At 66.1% G+C, this 10,917-nt stretch overlaps 3 protein-coding genes across 3 annotated transcripts; 1 reads left to right on the top strand and 2 right to left on the bottom strand.

Moving 5' to 3' along the window:
• Positions 1-1,930: 1,930 nt before the first annotated feature.
• On the top strand, positions 1,931-4,403 carry RBM8A (RNA binding motif protein 8A). Its single transcript, XM_074929103.1, has 6 exons — positions 1,931-2,022; positions 2,478-2,537; positions 2,723-2,800; positions 2,910-3,046; positions 3,280-3,416; positions 3,853-4,403. Exons 1-6 carry the CDS (start codon positions 1,956-1,958, stop codon positions 3,896-3,898), a joined length of 525 nt encoding a protein of 174 aa, XP_074785204.1. The 5' UTR covers positions 1,931-1,955; the 3' UTR covers positions 3,899-4,403.
• Positions 4,404-4,964: 561 nt separating this feature from the next.
• On the bottom strand, positions 4,965-6,419 carry LOC141971457 (gonadotropin-releasing hormone II receptor-like). Its single transcript, XM_074928795.1, has 3 exons — positions 5,937-6,419; positions 5,621-5,825; positions 4,965-5,434 (listed from the first exon to the last, which is right to left on the bottom strand). Exons 1-3 carry the CDS (start codon positions 6,417-6,419, stop codon positions 4,965-4,967), a joined length of 1,158 nt encoding a protein of 385 aa, XP_074784896.1.
• Positions 6,420-7,990: 1,571 nt separating this feature from the next.
• On the bottom strand, positions 7,991-10,749 carry ANKRD34A (ankyrin repeat domain 34A). Its single transcript, XM_074929106.1, has 2 exons — positions 10,473-10,749; positions 7,991-9,917 (listed from the first exon to the last, which is right to left on the bottom strand). The coding sequence occupies exon 2, from the start codon at positions 9,861-9,863 to the stop codon at positions 8,565-8,567; it is 1,299 nt and encodes a 432-aa protein (XP_074785207.1). The 5' UTR covers positions 9,864-9,917; positions 10,473-10,749; the 3' UTR covers positions 7,991-8,564.
• Positions 10,750-10,917: the final 168 nt, after the last annotated feature.

Raw genomic sequence — 10,917 nt, 5'->3', positions numbered from 1 at the left:
CCAACCAGCAAAAGCTCAGACTAGGATTTGGCCTCAACTCTGCTTCACTTCTCCCAGGCAGATAAAGGGGTCTGACCCTTGCCTGTGCCTGATTTACACCACCCAGCTCCCTCCGCAGCCGTCCCCGTCCTCCCCAGCACAGTTATTGGGGACAGTTCTTGGGATTTTGGGTAGAGCGGGGGGCTGAGTAGCCCTTTGGGGCAGCAGATCCCACAGAGCTCACCGTTCCTCGGGGAAAACCTGGAACAGGAGGAAAGGCTGAGCAGAGTGACAGTGGGGGCTGCGGTTTTGGGGGGGGGTTTGGGTTTTGGAACAGCGACACTGGAACGAATTGTCGCTGAAACAAAAATTTCGATATGCACTATGGGGTTTTTAAATAAATATTTCCTATTTAGGGAACTAAATCTAGAGATTAGAGTTTAAAAAAATGCCTTTTCTGACATTAAAGCTCAAGTTCACTCAAGAAAATAGCGACTCGTTGAAGGTAATTCCCACATCCCTTCCTGCTTTTCCAAAAAGTAGCCCGGAAGAGCCAGCAGCGTCTCAGCAGGAAGATAAATTGCAGACAAATTTCTTCTTTCAGCGCAGCTTTGAGCTTCCTCTGGTTCTTTTCCCTGCGGTAGAGGTTACAAAACCTTCGGGACTCTGCTATTTCCATGGACAGTTTCCCCCCTCCCTTCTCCTTTCTCGGCACCAGCCTCTCGCACAGTATGTTTGACCGCAGAGGCAGGTGGATATTCGAGCAATAGTCTTTGTTTTGAGATGGAAATTTTAAAAATTGCATTATCTGTAGGTATTCTAGTTTTGTATTCTCATCCTAACAAGCCTATTTGTTTTTTTTTTTATATATATTTTTTTATATGCAGTCTCTTTACACAACAGTATTAATGTTTAACACGTTTCTAAATATGATTGTAAATGGTGTGGAGTTTATTTTTTTGTTTTTTTTGTTTTTTTTTACGGGCAATATCTAGACCTTGCATTTGGATTTAATCCCTTGCTCTAGTCTTAACAGCTCTCTGCCAGCACTTCCACACCTGCCTGTAGCATTCCGTCGAGTGAAAGGGTGATTTATCCAACGGCCTGACCTCGGAAATCAGGGAACTCCCAAGAAACCTCACAGCACCTCCCTCGTCACGCGCCTGCCAGCACTCCTCCGCGCTCTTTTTGAGGCATTTCCGAGGGTTTTGCGCGTCGGGATTTTAATGCTTTTAGCCAAAATCTCCGCGACTCTGTCCTGCAGCACCGGGTTGCCCACGAGCTGTTTCAGACGGGCAGCCGCTCGCAAACGGATCGGGGAGATTTATGGTGTTTCCATCCACCCTGGCGGAAGGGAAAAGGAAAAACCTGATGTTCTGTGTGATTTGTGTTTGTGGCGATCTGGGCACCCGTGTTGAGTCTCCGCATCGGCTTGGAAGGGGATAAAGTGAACAAATCCAGGTTTTTCTCAGCATCCAAAGGGGTTGTTCTCCTTATTCAGGCTACGTAATTAAATGCAAAGCTGAAAGGATAAATCACACTGCGACGATGCCGTTTGTATGTACGATTTTATACAATAAAGCAATAGATTTTGGGGTAGCTGTGGCGGCTTCTCTCATCTTTTGGGGCAGTTGGTGCCCCTGACCTCTCCTTTGAATGGTCCCTGCGCAGGGACTCGCACCGCGGGAGCTGCTAGACTGGTGTCACCCCCGGTGGGTGACAGTGGTCCCCAGTACGGCCCCAGTTTGGGGAGAGCGGTGCCCCCGCCCTTCCCAGCATGGCAGTGCGGGCGGGACGAGACGCCTTGACCTCCCCAAGATGGCGGCGCGGGCGTTTCCGCCGTACGCCCTCCCCAAAATGGCGGCGCGGGTGTTTCCGCCGTACGCCCTCCCCAAGATGGCGGCGCGCGGCGCGGCGGTACTTCCGGCGCGTTTCCCGGCGTGCACTCCGAGAGCGGCGGCAGCGGGAGCGGCAAGATGGCGGACGTGCTGGATCTCCATGAGGCGGGAGGCGAGGACTTCGCCATGGACGAGGATGGCGACGGTGAGGGCGGTGCTGGGGCTTCCCGCTATCGGTCCGGCCCCTCCGACCGGCCCGGCCCAGGTCCAACCCGGTGCCTCCTCGCCTCGGGCCGGCCCGGGGGGTCCCGCCTCCTCCTGCTTGGGGCCCAGCGCCCAGCCGCGTCCCGGTCACAGCGGGACCCGTCACCCCCTCCTGTGTCGTTCCCCCCTCGCGGTCCCGGTTGGAGGCCGGTTCATCTCGATCCCGGGTTATTCCCGCTTCGGGCTCGGTCTCCTTCCCGTTGGGGTCCCCCCCTGCCAGTCCCGGCCCGATTCTCTCCCCTCTCCGCAAGTCTCGGTGCCAAGTCCGGCCCGGGGGGACTGTCCCTGGCTTGGGGGTCCCCTGTCTGACCCGGGGGGGGTCCCCTGTCTGACCCGGGGGGGCCGTGATCTGTGTGTCCCCCCCCCGGTTCTGACCCGCTCCCTTCTCTCCCTCAGAGAGCATCCACAAGCTGAAGGAAAAAGCCAAGAAGCGGAAAGGCCGAGGCTTCGGCTCAGGTGAGGAGCACCCGCCGCGCTCGGCCACGCCGGGGTCCGGGGCGTCCCCCCCACCCTTGGTGTGACCCCCCCCCCCTCGCTGTCGTTGTGCTTTTGGGGCGTTTAAATGGGTTTGTGATTGTCTGGGCCCTGTTGTCTTCCTGAGTGACGCTACCGGTTGCCCGTTTCTCTTTCCCCGTGCCCAGAGGAGGGCTCGCGGGCCCGCGTGCGCGAGGACTACGACAGCGTGGAGCAGGACGGGGATGAGCCGGGCCCGCAGAGGTGTGAGTATCCCCGGGGGCACCTTCCCAGCCCCCCCGCCTCGCCGGGGTTTATTTTGGGCTTCGCCAAGCCCGCGGCTGGCCGGTAACTCTCGCCCCTTCCACGCCGCAGCGGTGGAGGGCTGGATTCTCTTCGTCACGGGGGTTCACGAGGAGGCGACAGAAGAAGACATCCACGACAAATTCGCCGAGTACGGCGAGATCAAAAACATCCACCTCAACCTCGACAGACGCACGGGCTACCTGAAGGTAGCGGGGTTGGGGGGGGCTTCCCCGGCGCCGCCTGCGCTCGCCCCTCGACCTCCGTTTTCCCTCGGGGTGGGGGTAGGGGGGTGTTTGAACGATGCGACGCCCGCTCGTGCGTCCCCAGGCGCTGGCGCGGAGGCCGGGATCCCCCGGGGTTCGGCCCGGGGGGTCATTCCCGTATCCCGGGGTTCCCCCCCCTCTGCCGCGGCTCACGCTCCCTCCCTCCCGCTCCGCAGGGGTACACCCTGGTCGAGTACGAGACGTATAAAGAGGCGCAGGCGGCCATGGAGGGGCTGAACGGGCAGGAGCTGATGGGGCAGCCCATCAGCGTGGACTGGTGCTTCGTGAGAGGCCCCCCCAAAGGGAAGAGACGGTGAGAGCCGCGGCGGGAGCCCGAGCGCGGCGTGTCGGCGCCGCCTCGGCCTCAGGGCCGAGAAAAACGGGGTGAATCTGGAAGGATTTGGGTCGGGAGGGACCTTTTGAAGACGGTGTCATTGTTTTCTGCTGGAGCTCTGCCGAGGGCGCGCCCCGTCCCCCCTCCCCATCCTACGAAGGGTGTTGTGGTCCCAGTACGGGACACTGGTTGTTACTGGTTTCCACTTGGACGTTGAGCTGTTGGCTGGACCTCTCGTGTTCCCTCCAACAGTCCATCCCTCGCTCCTGTAGCTCTCCCAGCGCAGAGGTGACCCCGTACGCAGGGCCATGACGTCACTTATCCCCCGATGACATCACTCCGTAGAAGGGTGACATCACCAAATTGCTAAAAACACCAGTAAACCCCCCAATTCCCTCTGCTCTCTCTCTCCCAGGGGCGGGCGCCGACGGAGCAGGAGTCCGGACAGGAGGCGCCGATGATGGACCCTCATTCCTACCCGCGCGTTCCAAGTCCAAACTGGGGAAACTGGGAGGGAAAGGGGGTGGGACGGGGTTTGTACGTCGGGAACGGGGCATTTGGAGGAGTAAAAAAAAAAAACCAGTTCATCGCTTCGGCGCATTGGCTTCTTACAAGATTTTATTGTTTTTAAACGAGAAAACTCGAGTTGAAGAAGCAACACCTGAGGTTTCGGGGGGGTCCTTGTCACCGGTGGTTGTGGTGGACGCGGCCCCTGGGCCCGGTTACGCCCCAAACCGCGACGTTTTTAAGCATTTTTGTGACGCCTGCGAGTGACCTGGCTGCTCTTTGGTTTTTTTTTTTTTGGAGAGAAGTTGTTTTCTGTACCCCAGGCGCGCGTTCCTTAAATCTCCCGAGGGGTTTATTCTGTTGGTTTTACGGTTGCGAGCGAACTCGGCCTTTTAAATAACTGATTCTGCGCAAACTCCTCCTCTCGTTATTTGTCCTTAATTAAACACTCTGAGGAGCTGTAACCGAGCCCCGGTTCCTTTCCTGCCTCTGCTATTTCTAGATTTAAAACCGGTCGGTGTCACCACCCCGGCTCTTGATCTCAGGGCTGGCAGGAGAACGATTTAGCTGTTGAAAAAGTGCTTTTTCCGTCAAATCGTGTTTGGAAGCGACGCGTTTGTTCTGCCGGGGGGGTCGCTGGGCTCGCGGCGTAGCTCGGCTCTGGTGGCGTTGAATTCTCCCCGTGCCCCCAGCGCAGGGCAAGGGGCTCATTTTAAACTCAAATATGGTTGTTTTTTTTTTTCCCCCCTAAGGAGCCCTTGCGGTGTTTTTTAAAGGGATTTTTGCCCCAGATTTTCCCCGACACGGGGCGCTTTGCTTCTGGCTGATCACCGGGGCCGTTAGACCCTGCCCTGTGCCGGTTAAACCGTCCCTTGGCGCAGAGACGGGCTCCCGCCGCCGAAATAACGGGGAGTTTATTGTTGAGCGGCTTCGCGGGGGCACAGAGCCCCCGAGTCTCCCCCCCCCCCCTCCCCAAACCCCACTTCTGGGGGGTTTCCCCGTGCTCCGCCGGCCTCCCCCTCACATGAAGCTCTCCGCCGGCCTCCCCCGGCACGGCTCGTGGCTCTGTCCCGCCGTCACCTCCAGTTTTGGGGACCCCCCCGGGCTGCTCCCGGGTTTCCCGGCGGCGGTGGAGACGCGCCAGGAGCCGGTGCGGGCGGCGGAGACGGCGACTTCCTCGTGCCGGCGGCTGCGGCGGCGACAAACCCGCCACGTTTCCCTGCGGAAACGCACCGTGAAGAGCCCGTAGACGAGCGGGTCCAGGCAGGTGTTGAAGAGGCCGAAGAGGAAGAGGATGTGGCTGAGAGACGGCGGCACCGTCTCCCGCGTCAGCATCTCGGGGGAGAACCAGTACCAGAGGCCCAGGAGGTAGTAGGGCGTCCAGCAGACGACGAAGGTGAGGACGATGACGATGGACATCTTGAGCGTCCGCATCCTGGCCCGGGGGATGTTGTCGTAGGAGCGACGGAGCTGGATCTCCCGGGAGGCGACTGCGGGGCGGAAACGGAGCCCGGAGGTAGCGGCGGGAGAGGGAGAACGCGTCGCCCGGCGGTTAATTAAGAGCGCTGCGTTAACGAGCTGGGGAGAGGGGACCCGAGCGGGACGGGGGGGGAGCGCTGGACCCCAAGCGGAGCGGCGGGAGGCGAAGGAGGAGAGCGGCGCCGGCGCGTGCTCACCGCGGGCGTCCCCGGTGCGGCCCGAGATGGCGGCGAGGATGCGGCCGTAGCAGAGCAGCATCGCCAGGAGCGGGAGGAGGAAGAGGAAGGCGAAGGTGAACATGTTGTAGAGCGTCTCCTGCCAGTGCGCCCCGAAGCTGCCCACCGTGGCGCATTGCACGAAGCGCCGCGGCCGCCGGCGCCGAACCGTGCGGAAGACGAACGCCTGCGTGGGGAGGGGGCGGCCGTGGGGCTGTCAGCACCCGCCTGCCCTTCCTCCTCCTCCTCCTCATCCCCGCTGAGGCCTCCCCGGGGTTTTTTTTTTTTTTTCACCCACCTGGGGCAGAGCCAGCACGGCGCTGAGCGCCCACGCCGCGCCCAGCATGGCCTTGTTGCGCCGCTCGGCGCGAGCCGCCGCCAAAGGGTTGACGATGGCGGCGTGTCGGTCGACGGCGATGACGACGGTGACGAAGGCCGAGGCGTACATGGCGGCTAATTTAAGGAACATAAGCCCCCGGCACGCCGCCTCCCCCCCGTACCACTGCACGGTGACGTTCCAAGCGGCGTCCAACGGCATCACCACCACCGTCACCAGCAGGTCGGCCGCCGCCAGGTTGGCCATCAGGACGCGGACGCGGGGTGGCCGCCGCGCCCGGGCCACCGACCAGAGCACGGCCCCGTTGCAGCAAGCCGAGGAGAGGAAGAGGAGGCAGGTGACCCCCACCCGCACCTTGGCGGCGGTGGAGAAGGTCGGCAGCGGGACGGGCTCCTCGCCGGCGCCCGTGCAGCTCCGGTTCCCCGCCGGCACGCTGACGTTCATGGTGGCGGCCGCAGCCCGGGGACGCGCTCGGGCTCGTCCCCGCAGCAGGACGTGGGGACATTCGGTATTTTTTTTGGGGGGGGGGGGGGGGGTTTGCCCCTGATTCTGCCAGCGGGTGTCCTGAGTTTTGTCAGGTCTCAGCCTGGGAGCGGGGTGGGGGGGACCCGGGACGAGGAGCCCGTCCCTGAGGCCCCCCCTGCCTCGGCTGTGGGAGCACCCAGGGGTGCGGGTCACCCCGGGACCCTTCAGCACCCAGCGGGACGAGGCCGGTCACCCGCGTCACCCCCGCCGTGACCTTCCTCCTTCTCCTCCTCCTCGCCCAGGGAATAACCCTGCGGGGGGGGTTTGAAAATCCCTCGTGTCACCGAGAAAGGGACAGTGGGGGGGGGCTGCTCCCCCTCCTCGTGTCTGACCCCCCCAGGGCCCCCCCGCGGGGTGTTTATCCAGCTGAGCTTTGGGGGGGGTGGGAGGGGACAGTGGGAGGGCCTGGCTGTCCCCTGGGTGCTGTCCCCATGTCCCCAGCTGTGCCCTGGGGCAGTGTCCTCCACCCTGTGCCCCCCCCGCCCCCCCCAGCAGGGGTCCCAAGCAGCGGGGGTGCCCCATGCCACTGTCCCCAACCCCGCTGGTGTCCCCAAGCCCCAGCGGTGTCCCCTGGCGGTGCCCCCCTGCAGCAGCAGGGCCCCCCAGCGATGTCCCCACACCCCAGCAGTGGCCCCCAGCTCCAGGAGTGTCCCCGCAGTGTCCCCCAGCCCTGGCAGTGGCCCCCAGCAGTGTCCCAAAGCCCCCCCCGTGGCCCCCAGCAGTGTCCTCAAAGCCCAGCAGTGTCTCCAAGCCCTCCAGTGTCCCTCAGCGCCAGAAGTGCCCCCCCCAGTGTCCCCCACCAGTGTCCCCAGTGCCAGCAGTGTCCCCAAACCCCACCAGTGTCCCCCAGCAGTGTCCCCAAACCCCAGCAGTGTCCCCAAACCCCCAGCAGTGTCCTCAAGCCTCAACAGTGCCCCCCAGCAGCGTCCCCCAGCACCAGCGGTGTCCCCAAGTCCCCCAGCAGTGTCCCCAAACTCCCCCCAGTGTCCCCCAGCAGTGCCCCCCCAGCCCGGCAGCCCCCCCGGTGCGGTACCGCTCTGCAGCGCTGCCCGGCCGCGCGTTGCCGCAGCCGGTGCCGCCAGCGCCCGGCACAGCCCAACCTCCCGCTGCGGCACAAGGGGCCTCGGCCTCGCCGGGGGGGGGGGCACGGGCCCCGCACCCCCCCCAGCACAGCGCTGCCCCTCGGGGGGCCCTGCCAGCGCCCCCACTTCCATCCCCCCCCCCCCACCATGGGGGGGACAGCCCGGGGCCCCGTGGGGGTTGGGGTACCCTGTCCCACGGCCACCCCGCAGCTCGGGACCCCCCCCCCCCCCCAACATCTGCAGCTTCTTTCTCCCCCCCCGCCAGAAAACCCCCTCGGGGTCCCCGTGCCCAGATGTGCTGCCCCCCCGCCCTACCCGGCCCCCCCCCCCCCCCCCCCAGTCCTCGGAGACGGGCTGAGCTGAGCTGGGGCCTTTATTCACCGTGACACCGACAGCGTGTGACCCCCCCACACCCGCTCCCACCCTGGCACCCCCTCGCTGGGAGCCCGAGCCCCAAAACCAGGGGGAGACACACCCCCCCACCCCCCCCGGGGAGGGAATGTTGGGGGCGGGGGGGCACGGGGGTCCGGCAGCTGTTATTGCTCACAGCACCCAGCCCCGCACAGCGCCTGGCGCCGGCGGGGACGTGGGGACCCCCAAATGTGGGGCAGGTCGGGCAGTCGGCGGCTGCTGCTGAGGTCCGTGGGGAAAAGCGCTGCTGGGAGGATGAGGAGGGAGCAAGAGGAAGATGCAGGGGAGCTCGGAGAGAAGGGACACGCCGGCTCCTGAAGGAATTTGGGTATCGTGCAAAGTTTCTGCCGGTGGTGGCAATGGAAGAATTGTTGTGTGCCTGCAGTCATCAGTAGGGTTCAGAGTGAACGTTGCCACCGCCTGCACAAAGAGGCCTCACGCTGGCACCAGAGCAGCCGGGCGGGGCTGGGGGTGATCCCTTCACGGGGGGGGGTCCCCGAGGATGCCGGGAGAGGGTCTCGGGCATCCGGGTGCCACTCCGGTGGGGGACACACGGGACGCAGGGGGGTCCCTAACTGCCCGGCTCCGGGGCCACGCTGCTCTGGAAATTGGCCAACTGCCGCATCTCCTCCGTCTGCATCGAGTGGCGACGCAGCAGCTTGCGGCGACCCTTGGGCGAGCCGGGGCCCGGGGGGCCGCGGGGGCCGGGGGGGTGCGGGCCAGGGTGCAGGGGGGGCAAGAAGCCGGCCCGCCCCGTGGCCAAGGGCTCCAGCAAGAGGGTGCCGGAGCCGCGACGCTCCAACAAACCGGGCGGGCGCCGGCGGGTGCCGGGGGGGGACTCGGCGGGCGGCAGCGCCATGACCTCCACCTCGGGGGGTTCCCAGCGGGGCGGTTTGACCCGCGCCGTCTCGGGGGCCGTGTTCCGACGGGCCAAGGGGCAAGCGGGGGGCACCCGTTCGGCCCAGGCGGCCCCCGGCAGCCCCGCCGCCTCCCGCCCCTCCACGCTGTGCCGCCGCGGGCGCCCGCCCAGGCTCAGCCCCTCCATCCCCGTCACCAAACGCTCGGGGGGACCCCGCGGCCCCTCCGAGCCCGGGGCCACCAACCCCCAGGGCTCGGAGTTGAGGCGCTTCAGCGGCCGCCCCCGGGCACGCGGCGGCTCCGGCGCGGCGCTGGCCGGTGCCGGCGGCGGCGGCGGCGGGAAGCAGAAGACGTCCCTCTCCTCTTCCTTCTCGCTGCCGGCCGGCGACGCCGCCGTCCGCACCTCGATGTCGGAGGGCGACATGCAAAGCGCCGGCGAGCGTTTTTCCTCCAGGCCCGGCGACGGGGGCGAGTTGAGGTATTGCCGCGTGGTTTTGGTCCCCGAGGGCGAGGTGTCGGTGGTGATGATGATCACCTCCTTCCCCCGGGCCTTGCAGGCGTCCAGCAGCACCTGCAGCGTCTCCCGGTCGCCCCGGTTAATGGCGTAAACCAAAGCGGACGCTCCGGCGTAATCGCGGGCGCTGGGATCGGCGCCGTGAGCCAACAAAACGGCCGCCACCGCCGGGCCGGCGCGCTCGGCGCAGGCGTGCATCAGCGCCGTCTTGCCCGTTTTGTCGGGGATGTTGGGGTCGGCGCCGTTTTCCAGAAGGTACCGGACCATGCGGGGTTGTTCGGGCGGGTCGGCGTAGCCGGCTCGGCACGCGGCCATCAGCGGCGTTTGCCCGGCGGCGTTGCCCTCGTTGATGTAGGCCCCCCCCTCCAGCAAGAGCCGCGTCAGGCGGAACTTGCCCTGCGCCACGGCCCGCAGCAGCGCCGACCCGTCCGCCGGTAACGTGGTTAAACCCGGGGGGGGCCCGGCGGTCCCGGGGGGGCGCCGGACGGGGCTGGGCATCGCGGCGCTCACGCCAGCGGCGACGGCGGCTGCTCCGGGAGAGGCTCCCGCTCACTGCAACGGGACACGGGGGTGCACGTTGAAGCCCCCCCCCCCCCCCCCCCCAAAAGCTCCCTGCCTCAGTTTCCCACCCAGGGGACGGGTCCTGCCGGTGCCGCCGCCACCCGCAGTGTCCTGAGCCGCCCCCCCCCGCCTGCCTGCATCCCCCTTCCACCCCCCCCCCCGCTGCCTGTGACCCCCCCCCCGCAGTCGCCCCCCCTGCCTGTCTCCCCCTCCCGCACCCCCTCCTTGTACCCCTCACCCCCTGCCCCGCATCCCCTGCCCGTCCCCCCCCCTCCCTTCCTGCACCCCCCCCCGCATCCCTGCCTGCGCGGTTCCCATGGTGACGGCAGCTCATCCCGCTCCTCCGACCAGCCGAGAAAATGGGGGAGAAACCACCTCCCCCCCCCCCCCCCAAATTCATCACCCCCCCGGTGAACCGCCCCCCCCCCCCCCTTCCCCGTTGCCACCACCGAGCCTGTGCCCGGCACTCGGGGCTGCACCGTTCCCCCCACCCCAAAGAGGGGACCCCCCCCAACCCCTTTCTCCCCCATCCCTTTTTTCTGTTACCATGGCAACCGGAGCGGGGTGTCCCTCGGCGGCGCGTCCCGGTCCCGGGTGTCCCGGGGATGGCGATATCGGGGACATCGGCCGGTGGCCGCCATCCCCCGGCCCGCCGCCGGCGTGGCGGGAGGGGGGAGTGCGGGGGGGGGGGGGGGGCGGGGGAGGTTATTCGGGGTTTTTTTCCGCCCCCCCCATCGCTATTTTTGGCAGCCGCTGGCGCGGGGAGCGCTGGAGCCGGATGAATCACCCGGCGGCGCAGGCAGCGACGAACCCGCTGCGCCGAGCTGCCTGCGCGGGGGGGGGGGCACGGGGGGGGGGGGGCACAGCGCGGCGGAGCGGGGGGGACACGGCAGGGGGGGTCCCAGGGCCGCGGGGATGAGGGTTACGGGGTAACGGGGATGGGGGGGGGTGTCCGTGGGGCAGCGGGACTGGGGGGCCCAGCGCGGTGGGG

The sequence above is a fragment of the Athene noctua genome, chromosome 29 (genome assembly GCF_965140245.1).
Source record: "Athene noctua chromosome 29, bAthNoc1.hap1.1, whole genome shotgun sequence".
In the NCBI taxonomy this organism is placed as follows: Eukaryota; Metazoa; Chordata; class Aves; order Strigiformes; family Strigidae; genus Athene; species Athene noctua.
This window is presented reverse-complemented; position numbering and strand designations above follow the sequence as displayed.

Bases quoted from the DNA above. Each gene is read 5' to 3' on its own strand.
- ANKRD34A (XM_074929106.1), bottom strand. From the start codon at position 9,863: ATGCCCAGCCCCGTCCGGCGCCCCCCCGGGACCGCCGGGCCCCCCCCG.
- LOC141971457 (XM_074928795.1), bottom strand. From the start codon at position 6,419: ATGAACGTCAGCGTGCCGGCGGGGAACCGGAGCTGCACGGGCGCCGGC. The intron at 5,826-5,936 runs GTGGGTGAAAAA...CTCCCCACGCAG, and splicing joins CCGTGCTGGCTCTGCCCCAG to GCGTTCGTCTTCCGCACGGT. The intron at 5,435-5,620 runs GTGAGCACGCGC...TCCGCCCCGCAG, and splicing joins CCGCACCGGGGACGCCCGCG to TCGCCTCCCGGGAGATCCAG.
- RBM8A (XM_074929103.1), top strand. From the start codon at position 1,956: ATGGCGGACGTGCTGGATCTCCATGAGGCGGGAGGCGAGGACTTCGCC. The intron at 2,023-2,477 runs GTGAGGGCGGTG...TCTCTCCCTCAG, and splicing joins CATGGACGAGGATGGCGACG to AGAGCATCCACAAGCTGAAG. The intron at 2,801-2,909 runs GTGAGTATCCCC...TCCACGCCGCAG, and splicing joins TGAGCCGGGCCCGCAGAGGT to CGGTGGAGGGCTGGATTCTC.